Source organism: Mirounga leonina, unplaced genomic scaffold, assembly GCF_011800145.1.
Source record: "Mirounga leonina isolate KUSES-001 unplaced genomic scaffold, KU_Mleo_1.0 Mir_171, whole genome shotgun sequence".
Taxonomy (NCBI): domain Eukaryota; kingdom Metazoa; phylum Chordata; class Mammalia; order Carnivora; family Phocidae; genus Mirounga; species Mirounga leonina.
This window is the reverse complement of record NW_023270436.1, coordinates 19,030,835-19,050,861: the sequence shown is the minus strand read 5'-3', so window position 1 is coordinate 19,050,861 and position 20,027 is coordinate 19,030,835. Positions and strand designations below refer to the sequence as shown.

Below are 20,027 nucleotides of genomic sequence, written 5' to 3'. Positions count from 1 at the left end.
CACGCCAAATGCTGCTGGGGGCCAAGTAAGGGGAAACCAGAGACTTGAGCATCTGGCAATGGGTTTGGGCAGCAGGGAAACCACTGGTGACCTTGAGAGAAGTCTGCTTAGCGTGGCCTTTGGGTGGAAGGCAAGAGGCCGATGGGAGGCAGAGTGGTCAGTGGAAAGGCACCAAAATGGGCAGGGCAGCGGGCCCGGCTGGAGGAGGTCATCCGAAGCCTGGCCTGACATGTAGGCGACCCCGGGGCCCAGCGAGACCCCATCTGCCCTCTCCACTGCCTTAGCAGGACCAGGGGCGCAAACCCCAGTATGGCGGCTCTTCCCCTCGCCTGGACCTTTGGCCCCCAATCCTCTGTTGGCCTTCCCTGCCCAAGACACCCAAACGCAATAATGAGTCCCTGTCCTGACACAAAACACAGGGCTCAACAGGATCCCCAAAGCTGGCAAAGGTGGGACACGCGCCCGCACTGGCTGGACATGGCCTTCGGGCATGCAGCGGGCAGAGGGCCCTGGGGTCTGAGCCCCGAAGCCACCTCGCATTCGGGGAACGCTGAAGTTTAAGGGACAGGCTATCCCACCTGTCAGCCCCCTCGGGGGCGGGAGGGGCGCTGGAAGGGCAGAGAGAGGATCCTCCCAATCCAGGCCCCCATGTACACACACAGGTGCACACATGCTCACGTGCCTTGCATGGTGCTCACGGGCACACTTGCCCAACGATGGTAGAGGCCACCGTTACACGGAGCTGAACCCGTCCACACTGCGCACATTCACACCCATGCTCACACCCACGCACCCCTGCACCCACCCCCAGGCACACACTCAGCTCCCAGCCGCCCCCAGTGAGAAAGGCCCCCCCAGCCCCACCCCAGGCTCCGCCAAGCCCATCTGCAAGGTGGCCCCAGGCCCAGGCTCACCGCAGGTCTGTGCTCCCACCTGGTGGCCATTTGAGGAACCGGCCGTGACTCAGCCAAAGTGGAGAAGGGGGTTTCGGGTTGGGGTTTGGGAAGCGGGACCGTTGAGCGGGGCCCTCTCCCATCCCAGGGTTACAGGATTCTGGGGCATCACCTGACTCAAACTCCTTACAGAGCATGTTCCCATGCCTACACTTTCAGGCTCTGCAAAGGATGCTTCAGTCCAGAATGGTCAGCAAGAATCTGGCTCACTGTAGGGCCTGTACGAAACCTCCCAGGGGCTTCTAAGGAGCAAGCGGAACCACACAGCTTCTTGGAAGGCTCGGAGGCCTGGGGTTGTACTAGCAGGAGCACAGGCCTCACAGCAAGGGAGGTGAGAGTACACAGGTACACAGACAACAGGGCTGGGCGGGGGCGGGGCTGGGGAGCACCTGACGGGGTGCAGTGGTGTGTCCTAGAGAAGAGGAGTCTTGGAGGGAGGTTCAGAGCCATCGGCCCTTTTTTTAATGGACTTTAGCATCATTTGCGGGCTATGGATAGATTTGTCCCATGGTACACCAGGGGGCAAGATGCAGCTTTTCATCCCCAATTAACAGATGAGAACAACGAGGTCAAAGAGAGGTCGTGATCTTTCCAAGTCACCCCGGGGTGGGGGGCATTAGTGGCTGTGCTAGAGGCTTGCGCCTTCCCCAACTGTCAAGTCCTCATCACAGCGCCCAGGTGAGCCCTCCAGCAGGTGTCCTGCCTGCACTTCATCCCGTTTCCACCTACCCTCTACCCAGCAGCCGAGGGGAGTCTTTGATAACCCGCGGTATCTCACGTCTCTGCTGAAGACCCCCAGAAGCTGGCATCACACTCAGGGCAAAAGCCGGAATCCTTATGACTTCGTGTAAGACCTGCTGTGACCCAGTCCCCCGCTGGTCCCCGCCTCCCCACTGTCTCCCCCACACTCAGCCGCTCTACCCACTGTTGTCTTTGCTAGTCTAGCCTGTCTTCCCCCTCGAGGATGGAAGCCCCACAAGGGCAGGCTTCTCTGTCTTCTTCCCTGCTCTTTTCCCCCACGCCGGGCATCAGAGACCCTCCCTCAGTATCTCAATCAGCCTGTGGGACCAGGAGGGGATCGGGCTCAGGTGGCTCGGGTGTGGCTGCCGGCATCGCCACAAGGGGGCGCTGAGAACTCGCCTTTGCTGAGACTGTCTTGCCAAAGCCCGGCCATTTCTACACTTTGCAGGATAAAAAAAAAAAAAACCCAAGTAAAAGCAGAATCGAGGCTTCTGGTTCCTGATTTATGTGGGTGTCTGGGACTCTTGAATGTGCAGCGTGGAGTTCGGAGCACAGCAAGGCTGGCGGCCTGGGTCTCACCCCTTGCGGAACTTGGGGGCCGACCCCGCAGATGGCATCTGCCACCGGCAGCTGGTAAAGGTCCTGTCTTTGCAGGTGTGCGTGAGCATTAGCAGGGACACTAGGTAGGTGCTTGAAGCAGTGCCTGGCACGGAGCTGGTATTTGTTCGGCATTTTCTGTCGTTATTACCGTCTCTAACGCCCCCGGTGTTTCCAGCCGGGACCCATCGTTCCCCTCTACGGAGCGGGGCTCAGGCGGTCCTCGATGACCGCGAGGCCCACAATGCCCCGGATCTTCTATCTGGCAGGATGCTACTCACAGACGGGTTTGCAGGGGGCTTCTGGCTGCCCTGCTCTCCCCTGAGATGCAGAGGGGACCCCCCCCCCCACCCTGCCCGTCAGGCACCTGGCCCTGACCCTGTCCCCATGACCCCGCTCACCTTGCCTGCAGAGGGCGCTGGGGGCCCTGGGGGCTGGAGGACGATCAGGTCTGGCCCCTTGAAGGTGTGGGGCAGCTGTGCCTGGTAGCGGCGTAGAAGCGTGTTCAGGACACTTGACTCGTTGACACTGACCAGGGAGGCCAGGTCCTCAGCCTGGTCCAGCTCGGGGGGATTAGCCTGTGAGGCACAACACAAAGTGTCCTCTGGGCCTCCATACCACCACCCCCGGCCCTACATGCGCGCGCACACACACGGGGCCCCCGTGACCCCGTCCCTGGAGAGCTGCTTGCCTCAGACCAGGACAGAGCGCGAAGGCTCTGGAGAGAGAGAGAAACAGAACCCTACAAATGAAATAAGGGCACCCCTGCTCCTTTGCCCTTCGTACATCCTGAGAGCCACCTGTCTCTTCCCGCTGGTCCTCCCTCCTGCACTCACTGCCCCAGGAGGGGAGATGCTCCGGAGAGACACAGCAAGATTCGGAGAGGTTCCCGTGTCTCAGACACCACAGGAAGGGTGGTGGTCCAGAGTGAGCAAGTGTGCATGCCTGTTGCCCCCTCTCCGGGTCTTACCAGGGAGCCCTGCAGGTGTTCTGTGACACTCGAGAATGAAGGCCAGTGGCCGAACAGCCCTGTTTCTCTGATAGCCCATCATGCATTGATCCCTTGGAAATATGCCCAAACTCCTCCAGAAGCAAGGGGTGATTGCAGCTTCTCCTTGGGGCATCCATTCTAAAAGGCTTCCTACTATTCTTTCCAGCTTCAAAGAGTTTTCTGGACCTGATGCTATGCGGCTTGGGTCCAGCTCAGGCTCCTCATGGATCAGCCTTTTTTTTAAGGACGGGGGCTCACTACAAACTCTGAACACCAGCAGGAGTAGAGGGCCTGGGGCGGGCAGAAGGTAGAGAAGGAGGAATGATGAATGAGACCCACAAGGAGCTCCTGGAAGAAACACCTTGATTAGTATGCTGTGAGAGGTGGAAAAGGATCAGGACAGGACCATTTTTCCCATCATTAGACTCTAAACCTCAAAAAGATTCATGTGTACTACAAAAATTATGCAAAACACAACTGGGCTTATCAACCAAAAGAAAGGTTAATACCCCAAGTAATCGGCCATTGAAACCTAAGCTATAGCTAATGGCAAGCTGCAAATTTGGCCCTGAGTTCCCTGGCAGCCAGGGTGAAAAGGGAAACATGCTCTGTAGCATGATTTGCAATGTCCATAAAATGAAAAGCCAGCACTTCCTTGGATCAAGCAGAACTCCCAGTTCTGACACACGTCTGTTCATGTGTCCCACGAAGAGAACACTGGGATAGAGCAAAGCCCCCTGACAATATACCACCAGCAGAGCAATGAGATCAGGGATGGTCTTCCTTACAACTCCCTCCAGTATGTGCAGTCAGGTACAAGGACCTCTCTTGCAGGGGTGGGGAAAGAAGGTGCGGAGCAGGTGGGGAGGGGGACAGAGGGCTCACCCTATGAACATGCTCCTCATCCACCTCGGTGATGGTTTTGTCAGCATCGATGCAAAGTCGTACCCTTCCTGCCAGCAGGTCAGCTGTCCCCTCATCTGGCTTCAGCACAGTTGCTGGTGACAGCCCAGAGAGAGAGAGAGAGAGAGAGAGACAAAGAGAAAAGACAGGCTCTAAGCCGAGCAGCCAGACCAGGGAGCTTAAAGAGGGATCCTGGTTTGGGTCAGAAAGGGGCAGCACTGTCTCCCCTTGGGGGCCTACTCACATGGAGGGTTCTGAATTGTGACCCCGAAATCTTTGAGGACGGGAGCTGGGTCTGACTCACCTTGGGCTTTAATCATCAGGCCCAGTGCCAGGCACAGGGCAGGCACCCTGATGTTTGGGTGCACTGACCCGTCTCATATCTAGACCTGGGATGGCAGATAATGCTACACCAGCTGCCACTTCCCATTCCAGGGTCTGTGGCAGACATCACTAATCAATCACTCTTCCCAGCTGCGTTCTGATGGGGACTCATAATTGCTTCTCAGTAGAGGGTGGTCCCAACTAATTGACAGAAGTGGACTTGTGAGATGAAATCTATTTGCCCATTTGCACTACGCTTCATTTTCTTGAAGAACACTCGAGCCCACCAATGCTCCGTGCATTCATGAACTTCATTAGTTACCAAGGCGTAATTGCCTTTGGAAACAGTCCCCAGTAGACCAGCTGCCATGGGTCAAATGATTCTCAACTCTTCCCAGTCCAAAAGCCACAGACTCCCACCCTAGACTCGGCTGCTCCTTGCCCCTCACCTTCCCCCTGCCCGAAACTGTGATCTGGCAAATACGACTAGCAGCTGAGGGGGCGCGAGAGGAAAATACTTAGACCCTCCCCTACTTAGGTGCTAACACCCTGAATTACCAAGAGTGAATCCATCCTTCTGAACCAGCCAGACTTTCTCTGCCTCGTACCATCTGTCCTCAGGAGCCTGAGAGCAAAGATCACATAAATCAGACCAAGAGGACCCAGCCCCACCCCAGCCCCACCCCCACCCCACCCTGAGTCAGCAGCGAACCCTTTACATGGGAGCTTCTCACAGTGCGATCCGGGACCACGGAAATCAGAATTTCCCCAAGGGAGAGCAAGGAGGGGGTGCTTATTTACATGCAGATGCCTTGGCCCCACCCCTGACCTTTTGAATGAAGGCCCCAAGGTGGGGCCCGGGAATCTGCATTTTGAGCAATCTAGTTATGCAAGTTTGAGAACTAGCACGTGACAGGGTGAGTAAGCTGAACCATGAGAGGACATCTCCCATTACTGGGACCTCCCTCATGCTGTGGAGAATCTTAACCCGGGACAGGGGCAGTGGGGGCCTCCAGACCCCAGCATATCGAGGAGGAAGTGCTATGCCCTCTTCTCGAGCTGGCCATCCCTCTCCGATTCCCTGTCCATCTCCTATCCTGCCTTATTCACCCCCAGGGGCAAGTCTGTCCCATCCCTCCCTCTCTGGAGGGTCCCTCTTGCCCTACCCCACTCCCGGGGCTGCAGCCCCTCACCTGATCCGAGTCTTCGCTCTTTCCTCCTTTGCTCCCCTCCGGCAGGGCTGGCCCCTCTTCACTCTCCTTCCGAGTCTGAGACCTTTCTGCCTGGCCCTCCAGAGCAGGTGGTCTGCATCCTTCCAGCTCCGTCTCCGAGGCCTCGGCTCCATCATCTGCTCCTGCGCAGGGCTCCCCAGCTTTCTGCCCTCTGCTGTCTGGCCAGCCCTCCTTCCCAGTAGCTGCTGGGGTCTCCCTGCGTGCACCCACCTCCTCGGGGCCTTTACGGCCCTTCTCTGTCTTCCCCCCAGCTTTACCTGCCTCCACGGACTCACCCTGAGGTGGCCCTTCCTTGCCTACCTTAGCCCGGGGCTCACCTGCCTTCCCAGGCACACTCTGAGGCTCCCCTGCTTTCTCTACCTGTCCGGGAACTTCTCCCACCTTTCCGGGCTTCCCCTGCCCTTTGCTCACCTTCTCCGCCTTGATCTGCGGGTCCTCTGACTTCTCTGCCTTACCTGGGAGCATACCTTCTTTGTCCTTCTTACTCTGGGGACCGTCCCACTTGCTCCTTCTGCCCAGGGAGCCTCCCCACTTTCTCACTTGGATTTGGGCCCTAGCCCACTTCCCTTCACCTGCATCCTTGGAGAGATTCCCCTTTGCCATCGTGTTTGGGGGGTCCCCTTCCCCCTTCTCTGCTGTCTCCTGCCACCCCCCTTCGCCTGGCCCCTCTCTACCCTGGAGCTCACCCCCTTTCAGCCCTTCGGTCTGGGGGGCCCTGCCCCCTTTCCCCCCTGCACCTTGTTTTGTCGGTAGCACCATTCCTGGGTCCGCAACACCCTCAGTCTGAGTCTTCTCAGCCTTTGGGGCTGTGTCCTTAGTGCCGGCCTGGGGGCCAGGAGGAGTCCCTGGAGTCTCCCCCTTTTTTTCCCCTCCAGGGTCTGTGGCTGGGGGTGGGGTTTTGCAGGCAGGGGCATCATGGGGCTGGGTCCTCTGCTCCGGCTTGGCTGAGTCTGGGTCCAGCTTGGCTACCATCAGCAACACGTCACCCCGTCTCACACCTCTCTTGAAGGGCAGGGGTTTTTTGGCTGGTGTCCCACTGGGGCCCGATTCCTGGGGCTTCTCGCCATTGATGCTGGTCATCAGCACGGGGTCTGTGGGGCCGGCCCCCTCGCTCTCCTTGCCCGGAATGTTTGAGTTCTGCGGAGAGCTTGACTGGTTGCCTTGGCAAATTTGCTGATTTCCAGATTTGGTGTCACTGTTGGACTTGCTCTTGGGTTGGCTAGTGGAAATTTCTGGGGTCTAGGAGAGAGGCCACAACCACACTTAGCTGCTTGCTGACCAGCCAGCTTTGCCATTCGGTCACTCACTCACTCACTCACTCATTCCTTTGTCCACCCAGCCATTCATCCATCCAAAGACCTTCAAGCACTAATATCTGACAGGCACTGGGCCAGGCAGCGAGCCGAGCCCCAACACCCTGGACCTTGGCCTGGCGTCTCAAGACCAAGTGACAAGAGTGGAAGGAGAGTAGACTTTGGAGCCCAACAGACCCAAATTCAGCTCCTCATTCTGCCATTCGTTAGCTGTGTGGCTTTAGGTAAATTACTTCCCCTCTCTGAGCCTGTTTCCTTATCAGTAAAATGAGGATCATCATGGCCCACCTCAAAGGGCAAGCATTATGATTCATGACAATATAGGAAACTGAGCCCAGCACAGAGTAGGTCCTCCCGCCCCGATTAGAGACAGAACCCCGGGGAGCAGGTCTGCCCTGATGCCTGGCTTCACCGCCTGCCTGAGTCTGGGTTCTGCCATCAGGAACCATACTGACCCTGGCCTCCCACACACCTGGACCTGGGGGGTCTGGGGTTCTCACCCTCCTCTTGCACCCAAAGCCCCAGGACCATGTTGGTTCCACCCTGCATGGCTTCACCCCTGTGTCTCCCTTCCCAAGCCCGGCTCCACACTCACCTGGGCTGTTGTCATAGTCTGGACTGCTGTCCCTTCGATTTGCTGCCAACTATTTTAAACCCGCTCAAAAGATTTTGGCAGTGGCCCCTAGCCTACAGGAAAATGATTCCATACCATCCTCTGCCATCCAAAGCCCTCAACAAGGAGTCACCACCCTCCATCTGGTCTTATTGTCCCTGCTTGTCCCCATGCTTGAGCCACATGGGGGCATCTCCTACCACACCTGACAGTTCTCTGCTTCCGTGCTTCTGTTCCCGTTAGCTTGCTGCCTGGAATGCTCCTTCTGCCTTCACCAGCCCGTGCTCCACTCATCTTTCCACACCCAGCTCAAATGCCATCCCCTCCGCAAATCTCCGCCTGCAGACCTCAGTCAGAACCTGTCTCACGCACCCCGGAGGCCCCGGGGCACCGTCGGCAGCGATGATCACAGTCTGCATCCCATTCGAGCTTCGATATGTGTTTCTGTCCCGTTTCAGGTGATGGATGCCTCAAGGACACGGTCTCTGTCTACAGCTTTGTAATGATGATGATGATGATGATGATGATATTCATAATAGCCACCACACACAGATCCCTTTTGCAAAGGGCCCTATGTCGCCATCATATCCTACTTAACCCCAGTAAGGACCCAGTGAGGTAGGTTCTGAATGCCCCCCCCCCCCCCCCGTTCTACAGATAAAGAAGGGAACACAAGGATATCAGGTGGCCCAAGAGACTAAGTCAGAATGTACAGTCAGGCAGATGTCCGTGGCGCTAAGCTCAGTGCCCTCAACTGATGCATATCAACAGCCTTACTTGTCCCTAGGACTCACCAGAATCTCCTGGGAGCTTTACAAAAGTACTGATGCTCTGGTCCCAGTCCCAGAGCGTCGGATGGAGTTGATCTGGGTTGTGGCGCCCTCACCAGGTGATTCCCCTGTGTAGCCAGGACTCAGAAAGCCAGCTCCAGGGCCCACGGCTTAGTGGCTCAGTCTGACCAGGAGCCAAGCAGGACCTAGCCTTGGAAAGGGGCTTGGCTGCCCTTGGCAAACATCACCACTGTCTGTACCATTTTTGAAAAGTGAGTCAGTGCCTTATTTTTAACCAAACCACCATAGCAGAGACAGTAACATGGATCTGAGCCAAACAAGATAACCCAACTCTACCCTCCCTCCCTCCCACCCATGGACTCTCCTCCTTTGGATTTTCTTAGTCACCAAAGCCCCAGTCCGCTCTGCGGCCTTCTCGGTAGACGGGGGAGGAGTTACCTCTAGAATCACTGAGGCCAAGAGGCAACTCCCACATGTCCATTTTACAGATGAGCACACCAAGGCCTGGACCACACAGAGTCATGGGGCCTGGAACCCAGCTCTCCTGACATTCGATATGGGCCCCTTTCTGCCCCAGGGTTGTCCCAGCCTCTCCCCATCTCACCGGCTGCCTGGTCTTCGGAAAACCAAGTCACCTCTCTGAGCCTCGTTTTAACTCCCTGCAAACTGGTGACAGTCTAATGGCTCCTTGCAAGGATTACACGAGGACCTTGTGCTGGGTTAAGGAGAGAATCCAGTTATTTACCGATTGGGACAAGAAAATTAAATTGGCAAGAACCAGCCAGGGCTCACTGCCTCGCAGAAACATGTCCCGAGGCTGCCATGCTCCCGCCCCAGGAACATCTTGGCCCATGGTCCAGACACCTGTTGTGGTCTGAGGCCTGTCCATCCTGTGGCTTGGCTTTGAGTCTCTGCCTAGGCCCTGGGGTGACAGTTTGTCCCCATCCTGTGCTCAGCTCTGCTCCTTAACTTGTGTCCCGTGACACTGGCGTGGTCTGCAGCCTTGTGGAACACTTTCCTGCCCAGGCCTCTGTGGCCACATCAGCCACCTTGCTCCCCAGACTGGCCCTTCCCGAGGCGGCTCACCAGAGCAGAGAACACACAGGCACGTGCCCTGCCTCAGCCTCTATCTGGCCTCATTGACCTTGAGCAAGTTGCTTTGACCTCTCTAAACCTCAGTCTCCGCCTCTGAGAAGTGGGTATAATCCCATCTACCCCATGGCTGCAGAGGAGCTCAAGGGAGCCTGTGAGCAGCAAAGTGGACCTCGTCTAGTAATAAAGAGCACACGCTCACATAGCATCATGACCTAACCACAGCCTATGGAGGTTGACTTTGGCCCCCACTTACGCCCGGCTCCGGCAGGGGTGGGGACACAGCCCATCCTCCCTGTAATCCTCCCCCAGAAGACTTGGCCGGGATGTTTCTACAGTTGCTGCCGTTATGCAGTGAAACCATTGTAACTGGACAGGGGCGGGCCCGTGGGGGACCGGACAGGCAAACAACAGCTGAAGGGCAGTGGGAGGCAGAGCCTGGCTGGTCACCAGGCCCAAGCCAACTCCAGGCCCTGGGGGCCACCGGATCACTCAGCCCAATCACTGCAGTCTTTGCTCCACCGCAAGGGGGCGCTGGAGAGACACAAGGAGGTGCCCTGTCTATCTAACAGTGCTAACACCCAAGCCCACCTGCCTGGTGTCCAGCCTCATCATCTTGCCCCGGGTTCCCTGGCTGAGGACCTGGGGGAAAGGACGGAGGCAGCACTGGCCGCCATCAGGGATAAATTTGCAAGTCCTTAAAGCACAGGGGCTGTATCTTGTCCAACGACTTCAATCCCGTGGCACTATTCAGAATAATTAGGGGATTTAGCGGACACCGACCCATCAAAAATGATGCCAACTGGAGCCGGGTACTGAGGTCCCTACTTGTGCCAAGCATTAACCCTTTAATTATTGGCATGTGGCCATTCTGAGGGACTCAGGGGAGGGGCAGCTGGAGGGCGCTGGGGGGGCCTGGGGTCACACCTGTTTGCCCCCTGGTATGGAGAGGTTTTGATATTTTAACAACCAATATACCTATCACCAACAACTGAACATAACCAGTCACTCAATATCTTTTCCATGTAAAGTAAGCCAACTCCACATCCTTAGCTAACATCTAGGTTCCTCTTTCTGCAAAAGTAGGGGTAAAAAGATCCCCATAATTGCACATCAGCTGATATCCTTCAGTCATTCATTAAACAAACATTTGCTGAGCACTCACTCTGGGCCAAGTTCTACAGGAGGTGTTCCAAATATTTAACTATGCCAACCACAATTAAGGCAGACACAGAGGGTGCTGTGGGAGTCGGAGGACGGAAGGCAATGGCAGAGCTTTTCAGACATGTACTATTTGGGTTGGGTTTTGAAGGAGGCATAGGAGTTTGGTAGATCAGCTGAAGAAAGGACATTCCTCTAAGCCAGGAGAGCAGGAGAAAAGGCAAGATGGTGACTGACTCAGGGGGTTCATAGGACAGGACGGTAGGTGTTGACTGGCACCCAGTCCCCTTCCTGGAGGGCCACTTACCTCTTGTTCTGGAGAGGCGAGCACTGCCTCTTTCTTCAGCCTTGCTTCCTTGGACTCTTTCTCGGTCTCCCGGACCAGTTGCTTAATGAAGCCCCCTGGGATGACAGAGAAAAGGGGAGGGGGCGAAGACGGTGGAGGGCTCTTGTCCTCCTCCCGAATCTGTTTTTGCGGAAGCAAAGAAAGAGAAAGCTCAGTGAGTGAACCAGTGGGAGCAAGCGGACCTTTGAAAAGTTTGCAGTGGAGCCTGGGAGGAGGCCGAGGAGGACATACATGACCAAGCGCATGTATGAGAGGCCGCGGCGAAGCAGATGAGGTTGGGCGGGGCTCTGGGACACCCTGAGGCAGCACATGGAAATGGAATGCCTGAGCCGCAGAGGCCGACCTGTCAACGTGATTTCTGCCTGGAACGAATTTCCTCATAATGTGAGTTTGGCCCATCGGTTCCCTTCCTTGGCATGGAACAGACTCTGGGAGGACCTGGTCCGTAAGGAGCTTTTCCAAAAGGGGATGGGCCCCAGGGAAGCATGCACATTCTCTGCCTCAGCTTGCAGTTAAAATAACAGATTAGTCAGTTACTCACCTATGGCATGCCAGGAACATGGGAGGGTAAGGAATGGTTTATATAAAAGTCCAACCCTCTGGCAACAGCCTACTCCGCTGACCCAGGCCTGTGGCTTCTTGATGGTCCTTAAACAAGGATCCAGGCAGCCAGGGGCTCCCCACACTGGATCCTAAAGCTGGCAGGCTGGAATCTGGCATTTTACACTAGAAACATGGCCTCAACCCAAGCTGGCTGGAGTTGGCGTGTAGCTGAGACTCCTGCGTGGACCACAATGACCTAGGGATTGAGGCAATGGGACCTGCTCTTGCCAGTGGGCTGTATCTTTAACCAGCATCACTGTGACCACCCATGAGGGGAAAAAAAAATCTGCAGGGCTTTCTACGGCAGAGCCACACGCTGGTTAAAATAAGCTCCTTATCAAGGTCCTCATGTGTGGCTGGCAAAGACTTGATCTCTGCAGCCCAGCTGATAGAAGGGGAATCCAAAGGAGATAGGAGAGACCAGGAGACAAAGCAGAGGCCAGGGGTTAAGGCCGGTTGATGCAGACCTCTATCCAGGGAGAGAGAAGCAGGGAGCATGCGAGGCTGGGCCCCCGTGGACCCCACGCCTCTCCCTCTCGATGGGGACTGAAAGCCATGTCATAAGACAGAATGAAGCTTAAGGCCCACTCAGCAGGTGTCAGCCTCTTATTCCTGCAGCATTATTCACAACGCTACACCCAGATCAGCCCGGGAGAACAAAGGCAACCAGGAGGGAGCCAGAGAGAACTTCTCAACCACCCACCCCTCAGCCTCCCATGCATCAAATCACACACGAGGGTGGGATGTGCGGTGAAGGAGACAGGAGGCATCAGAGAAAGAGATGGCCCTTCGTGGTATCTTGTGAGAAAATACAAAAGGGGAAAAGAATAACTGGGAAGAAGGGCCCGTTTCCAGTTCTCCATGGTGACAGAAGGCAGGAGCCACGGAAACACATCCTCAAGGCAGAAGTCTGGCAGCCAACAGCTCTGTCTCTGCCCCACCACCCACACAAGCCCAGTGCTCATGGGAGTGGCCATGACGATCCGGACAGGACAGCTGGTCTACCCTCATTCCCCTGCCACCTACTGAGGAACCGGAAGAGACCCGGCAGTCATGGGAGGAGTTCAAGGGGATCATGAACTGGGTTGGAGAGGCTGTGGCTAGCCAGAGCTGGCTGAGAGGGCATGGAGGGGGTGCCTGGACACATCACAGGGAGGCACTGGATGCCAGACTCCTCGCCTGAAGCGGGAGGGGACAGCCTGGGCCACCCATGCTCTGACTTGTCCTCTGACTTGGCAGTCGGCCCCAGGGCTGTAGCCTGAGCCCTGAACGTTACTTTCCTTCTGCTCCCACAGGGCGAGGCGTGATGAGATGGCCATGCTGAGGCGGTGTCAGAGCTGAGATGGGATGACACAGAGTTCTCTGCTGGACAGCACGAAATGTGGCTTTATGGATGCACACAGCACACAAGACGGACAGATGGAGACATGGGTGGGGCGGGGGAGAGAAGAGAGATACAGGTTAGCTCTTGGACACAGCCCTCCTCCCACCCACCCCCCACCAGCGCCACAGACCAAGGTCACACGGCTAGGCACAGCCCACGGGGAGGACCCCGGTCAGCATGGAGGCCGCTGGTGGCCGGGTGGACAGTGCCCCTAAATCCTTTTCCCCTTGACCCCACACTTTGACTTGTCATTGAGATATAACATATGTCAGAAAATACAGAAGTATACAGCTCAGCGGCTCTCACCCAAAGACCGTACCTATTTAACCAGCACCCTGATGAAGAATAAAAAACATCGCTTTATTTATAAGATAGGCCGATCTAATCTATGGTGATGAAGGTCGGAGGAGCTGTTAGCTTTGGGCTGGAAAGGGGCACAAGGGAACCTCCTGGGGTGATGGAAATGTTCTATATCTTGATCTGGGAGAGGGCCCCACAAGTGCATCACATGTAAAAGTTCACCGGGCTGTACAATTAATTCACTGGATGGCAATCACAGCTCAATTCAAAAATAAACAAAACAGGGGCACCTGGCTGGCTCAGTTGGTTAAGTGTCCGACTCTTGGTTTCGGCTCAGGTCATGATCTCATGGGTCGCGAGATGGAGCCCTGCGTTGTGCTTAGCAGGGAGTCTGCTTGAGATTCTCTCTCTCCCTCTCCCTCTGCCCCTCCCTCCCCACCCCACCCCCACCCCTGCTCGAACACACTCTCTTTCTAAAAATAATTTTAAAAATAAACAAAACAGGGCGCCTGGGTGGCTCAGATGGTTGAGCATCTGCCTTCGGCTCGGGTCATGATCCCAGGGTCCTGGGATCGAGTCCCACATCGGGCTCCCTGCTCGGCAGGGAGCCTGCTTCTCCCTCTCCCACTCCCCCTGCTTGTGTTCCTGCTCTCACTCTCTCTGTCAAATAAATAAATAAAATCTTTAAAAAAAAGGGGGGGGGCTCATTTATTGTCACTGTTCCCAACGTACAAAAAAAAATTAGAAAAGAACCCCCCAACTCAACCTCCCCCAACACCCCCAGCATCAAATTGAAAGTCTTGACAAACGTTCATAACTTTTGCCCTAGAAAGGCCTCTTCTGGAAAACAAGTTTGAGGAAGTGATCCTAAAACAGAAACTTTTATCACTGGGTCCATTATAGCACCCAAACCAGAGACACAACCCCGGTGTGTGGTAACTAGACAAGGTCAAATAAATCCCAGCCCACCTAACTTGAGGGAACACTATGAATCCATCAAGAATGGTATTTAGGAAACATTCTGAAACAGCTCCACGGAGCTATCATTTCCAAGGCCAGCCGTAAGATCCGCCCATTTGTAAGCATACAGCGTGACGTCCTTAGATGAGTTTACAGAGTTTTGCAACCAAGACCACAATCCCATCACCCCAAGAAGACCCTTCCAGACCATTTGCAGCCCCTAGCTGTTCCCTCCCTCGGCGCCGGGCCACCACTAAATCTCTGTCTATTGCTATCGATTGCTTTTTCTGGACGTTGGCTATAAATGGGATCCTAGCATCTGCGATCTTTTGTGTCTGGCTTCTCCCACTTTGCAGATTGTGTTTGAGACTCATCCACATGGCTGTGTATGGGAGCACTTGATTCCTCTCTGTTGCTAACTGACGTGCCATCGCACGCATAGCCCGTGTCTTGTTTATGGGGTTCCCGATGAGAAGCGCTGCCCTGAACGGTCCCATAAAGCTTTGTGGGCCATATGCTTCCATTTCTCCTAGGTGGATCCCTGGGCGTGGCACTGCTAAGCCGTGGGGTCACGTCGTGTTTGACTTTTTAAGAAACCACCAGGCTGTTTTCCCAAGCGGCTGCACCTGTATGAGGCTTGTTGGGGAAACGGGCACCGAAACACGGGAAGGTGCTCGCATCGTCTGGTGAAGATCAGAAGACAGAGCACAACCCTGCACGCGCTACACCATCCAGAATGGGCAAAACCGGGGCGCCTGGGTGGCTCAGTCGTTAGCGTCTGCCTTCGGCTCAGGTCATGATCCCGGGGTCCTGGGATCAAGCCCTGCGTCGGGCTCCCTGCTCCTCAGGAGGCCTGTTTCTCCCTCTCCCACTCCCCCTGCTTGTGTTCCCTCTCTTGCTGTGTCTCTCTCTGTCAAATAAAGAAATAAAATCTTAAAAAAAAAAAAAAAAAAAAAAAAAACGGGCAAAACCCAAAACACTCCACGGAAGGCGAAGAGGGGGAGGAAATACACCAAGGTCTTGGTGGAGGCGGTCATGAGTGAAGGGATGGGTGTCTTCTCCTTCCGCCTTTTCTCAGTCCTGTGCTGGGCCTGCCCGCGGAGCGGTGTCCCTCCCCGACCCCTCCCAGCTCCGTGATGGAAGATGCCCCCCTTCCCCATCATCCCAGAGTTTCCGAAGGCCTGGCTGGCCTGTGAGTAGCCACTTTCAGCGATTTATGCACTTACCCATAAGAAGATGACTTACACAGAGTTCAAGGCGATCCCACCCGCTGCCTATCTTAGAAGCTGGAGAGGTGGACCTTGGGGGTGGGGGGAGGGGGGCTGGGGCTGCGCTGCAGCTGACTCCCACCATCTCATGGGAGCCCGCTGGGGCCACCTTATTCCAGCTCCGTGTTCTGTGGCGTCACCTTAACAGCCAAGAAGTTGGCTCTGGGAGTGTTTATGCCCCAGAAACCGGCAAATGCGTCAGATCGGGCTTTGGTTCCAGGAGCTGCCCGGTTAAGTGTTTACCAGCATGTGACTGGCTGAGACCCCAGCACCCCTGGGGGGGCCTGGCCAAGAGGTAATCTCAAGATCCAAAGATCCAAGAAAGGACATTTCAGCTCTGATGAGGTCATGAGCCCATGAGGAGACCCCGGGAACATGTCTCAGTGCGAACAGCCAAGTCTTTGCCTTGAGGAAGAACTCCCCACCGTGTGGACTCCCCAGCTCGCAGAGACGGAGGAAGCTGGAGAGGGCGCACAAGGTGAGATCCCCGGGGGGGGAGGGGGGCGGCGGGGATGGTGGGGAGGGGAGACCCTGGGGAGGCCCCCAAGTGGCTCACGGCCAGAGTCAGCACTGCTACGCGCCTGGGAAGTAGAGCCCAGGCTATGAATAGGCCTGATGGGAGGCAGCCGCCCTGTCCACAGCCCACCCCCCTTCCCATCCAGCCCAGGCCTGGCCAGTCCAGCGGCTGCTTCCCAAGGATCGCCCTCAGCTTCAAGGCTCCAGGGAGAAACCTGGCTGTCAGTGCGGGGTGTCCTCAGCCGGGGCTGCTGGCCTGCCCAGAGGTCCCACAGCACAGGGCACAACGAGAGGGAGCTCCGCGTGGGGCCATCACTCCCCGCGACCTGCCCCTTGGAGGCACCAGGCCAGTCCCAGTGACCCAGGGCCAGAAGCCAATGCCACTGGGGAGGGTTTGTCAAGCCTTAATTTAAGTAGGTGTTCTTATCACCACGTTCCTTTCCAGGCCTAAAACGCGCACCTGCTGCATCAGCTGCTGTTGTAAGCCATGAGGAGGCCCCAGATGCTCAGAATTCATGGTGTAACGTCTTCGGTCACCGCTTAGGGGTGGGGGAGGCTGGGGAAAGGAAAGGTGATCCCCAAAGCCGGGGACAGCTTGAAACAGTTTTTCATGAACACATGCTGGATCTGAGCGGCCCCATAGAGCCCTCAAGGCTTTCCCTCTCACCCCAAAACGTCCAGTCCTGATGCAGCAGTCAGTCCTCCAGTGACTTCCCCTGTCTTGATAGAGGCCCACGTGGCCCTCACAACCATCTGCCCTAACGCCTCTGCCCCTTGCTCCTCCTCAGCAGTGACACTGACCTCCTGGAGGCACCTTCTACACAGGTTCCACCTCAGGGTCTTTGCACATTCTGTTCCCTCTGCTCCGAATGCTTTTCCTTCTGCATGGTAAGTCTTTGCTCAGATTCATCTTGTCACTGATCCTAGCTTCACTGTTTAAATTGAGGCATAGCTCCCATCCTTCCCACCCCACCCTAGCCAAGGATCGCCCATCATTTTATCCTGTTCTTCCCCCACCCCCACCGCAATTTATGGCTATTTCACTGTCCATCATGCTTTAGATGCTGTTTTTTGTTTAGTTTCGGACTCACCCTGCAGAACATGACCCTATGAGGGCCAGAATTTCCGTCTGTTATGTCCCTTTATGTAGCTCCAGTGCCTAGAACAGTGCCGGGCACATACTTAGCTCTCAGGAAATGTTTGTTGAATGAATGAAGGAGTGCAGGAATGGGTGGGTAGTGATGAGGAGTGCAGCCAAGAAGGGATGGAGCAGGCCCTTGGCAGCGAGACTGTGGCAGGGATTTCTGATGTTCCCCCTGTGCTGTCTGCATCGGGGAGGGGGAGGCATGGCGCAAGGGGCAGGCAGCATGTTCTCATGGCCCAAGTTCATGTCTGGCTACCACCACTATCCTGTGGGACCCCAGGAAATTCTCTGAGCCTCATTTTTCTCAGCCGTAAAATGAGAGGAGAACACCCCCATACTGAGCATGTTTTTGATCACCAATAACTGCTCTGAGTCATATTCTCATTTTTATTGGACTCCATGCATTAAGGCTGGCCTGCAGAACTCAGCCCAGGGCCCAGCCCAGGATAATTCTCCAACATTCAGGGAGAACCTACTATGTGCCTAGCACTGAGATAGATCCTTACACCCAAATTGCCTCCAGCTCCCCTTAAATTCCCACCAGACCTAGAATTTATTTATTTTAAAAGTTGTTTTCATGTTCATTCCCACAACAGCACCATGTGGCTGGTATCCCTCCCATAGAGCAGACAGTGACTCAGAGAGGTTAAGGCACTTGCCCAGGGTCACCCAGCAAAAAGGTCAAGCTGAGATCTGCCCCCCGGGGCATCCCACTCCTCCCACCCATGCTCTGCTCTCATCTCAGCCCTATGCTGGTGGTGATAAGCAAGGGCCAGTCTGGGGCTGCCAGGTTGGGGCTTGGAGGCACCCTATGTCCTGGCGGCATGTTGCAGAAGCCCGGGAAGTTGGCTCAAATAGGTACATTCGTGGGTAACACGGGGTGTGCTCTCCTATTTGGTCAGTATCTGTTGGGTGTTAGTCACGGCGCTGGGTCTGTCATAGTTTGAGGATCAAGGGGGTTAACAAATTCGCTCAAGGTCACACGGGAAGGAATGTGGATGACCTGGTTGCCCAACCTGCTCCTTCTGCTCAAGCCTGAGATCTCAGCCCTTCGACCCTGGAAGGGAGGCAACCAAAAGCTAGACCACTGACGATAGCCCCGCGAAGGTCTGGGCACTGCTTTGTGCTGAGAACGTGAGGGGTCATGTCACTGACTCCCACCAGGCACCCTAGCCTAAGGTGGGTTCTGTGAGCCACCCCATATCAGAGGGAGGGCAAGTGCCTTGCTTCCAGCCAGGAAGTGACAGAGCTGCCTGCTGGACCCACGCGATCTGACCTCAGAGGTCATGGCCATGACAGCATCCCAGCACGCAGGGATCAGAAGACGCGGTGGGGGTGGGGCGGGGGGAGAGGAAGATGCCCCTGAGCTGGGTATCGTCCATTTGCCCCTTCAGACCCATCCTCCACCTCTTTCCCCTTCTGGCTTCCAGGTGGGTTCAAGCTCACGGGAGTCACCCGCTGGCAGAGATCAGAGGGCACCTGCGCTCTCGGCTCTCCCTGCTGGGCGGCCACGGGTTGGCGGCCTCCCACCACCGAAGCTACCCTCCCGAAGCCCCCTCTCCTGTCCTGGCGGCGGCTCCCTCCTCTGCCTCTTCAGTCCTGGAGGAAAGAAGGCTCCTACTCTTGCTGGTCCCAGCATGCTGCGCTCAGGAGAGGTCAGCAAAGTTTCCTCGAAAGGGCCCGATAGGAAGCCAGTCAAGCACTGAGGGCACAGGGTCTTCTCCTCCCTCGCAACTACTCAGCTCCGCCTTTGCATGCCAGAAGCGGGCCGGGTGATATGCAAATGAAGGGGTGTGGCTGTTTCGACGCAACTTTATTTTTTAAACCAGGCCAAAAGCTGGATTTGGTTCTGGCCAAATTGGGAAGGATGAGGTCAAGGCTCCAACATCCATGCCGCATGCTCTCTGAGGACCGCCCTCAGGCTCTCCTTGCTCATCCCTTCTTCCCAGGCACCCAGGTCTGGGGCCATTTCCCAAATGGAAAGGCCCCAGGTCTGTGCAGGTTGCTGGGGGAGGGAAGAGCGGAGGCTTGGTTCATCTTTCTGGGCTTCCTAATGCCCCGCTTCCTTCTTTAGCCTGCTCTGTCCTCCAGGATGCTGACCACTAGGGTTGCTGTCCCCAGGGCTCCCTGGCTCTCTGGCCTCCTGTTGAGTTTGGTCAATGGAAGGCTCTGGAACGAGACCTGCATATGGGAGGAACTAGAGGTAGGGTATTTATCTCCCTGCCTGCCCTGCTTCCTCCATCTCGGGCCCCAGTTTTGGCAAAGGCTGCGTTTCTCCTTCTACAGCCCTAAGTCCCTTGGAACAGTCCCTCTCCAGGGACTGACCGCAGTTAGCCCTCATGTCCCTCTATTAATCTTCTCTGCCTGGGGCGCCTGGGTGGCTCAGTCGGTGAAGTGACTGCCTTCGGCTCAGGTCATGATCCTGGAGTCCCGGGATCGAGTCCCGCATCAGGCTCCCTGCTCGGCGGGCAGTCTGCTTCTCCCTCTGATCCTCCCCCCTCTCATGAGCTCTCTCCCTCTCAAATAAATAAATAAAATCTTTAAAAAAAAAAAAAAAAAGACCTTTCCTGTCGGGGCACCTGGGTGGCTCAGTCGGTTGAGCGGCTGCCTTCGGCTCAGGTCATGATCCTGGAGTCCTGGGATCGAGTCCCGCATCGGGCTCCCTGCTCGGCGGGGAGTCTGCTTCTCCCTCTGACCCTCCCCCCTCTCATGCTCTCTCTCTCATTCTCTCTCTCTCTCAAATAAATAAATAAAATCTTTAAAAAAAAAAAAAAACAGGGCGCCTGGGTGGCTCA

The 20,027-nt window shown here is 55.9% G+C and overlaps 1 protein-coding gene across 2 annotated transcripts in view; it reads right to left on the bottom strand.

The window, feature by feature from the left end:
- Nucleotides 1-20,027, bottom strand: part of MYO18B (myosin XVIIIB) — a 246,725-nt gene that overhangs the window by 218,272 nt on the left and 8,426 nt on the right. For both annotated transcript variants that reach the window (XM_035017247.1, XM_035017246.1), the window contains exons 2-7: nt 12,941-13,045; nt 11,019-11,177; nt 5,703-6,980; nt 5,068-5,134; nt 4,168-4,280; nt 2,693-2,869 (exon numbers count right to left, since the gene is read on the bottom strand). In XM_035017247.1, the coding sequence (XP_034873138.1) occupies nt 2,693-2,869; nt 4,168-4,280; nt 5,068-5,134; nt 5,703-6,980; nt 11,019-11,177; nt 12,941-12,979 (1,833 nt within the window). In that variant the 5' untranslated portion in view covers nt 12,980-13,045. The remainder of the gene's footprint in view (nt 1-2,692; nt 2,870-4,167; nt 4,281-5,067; nt 5,135-5,702; nt 6,981-11,018; nt 11,178-12,940; nt 13,046-20,027) is intronic.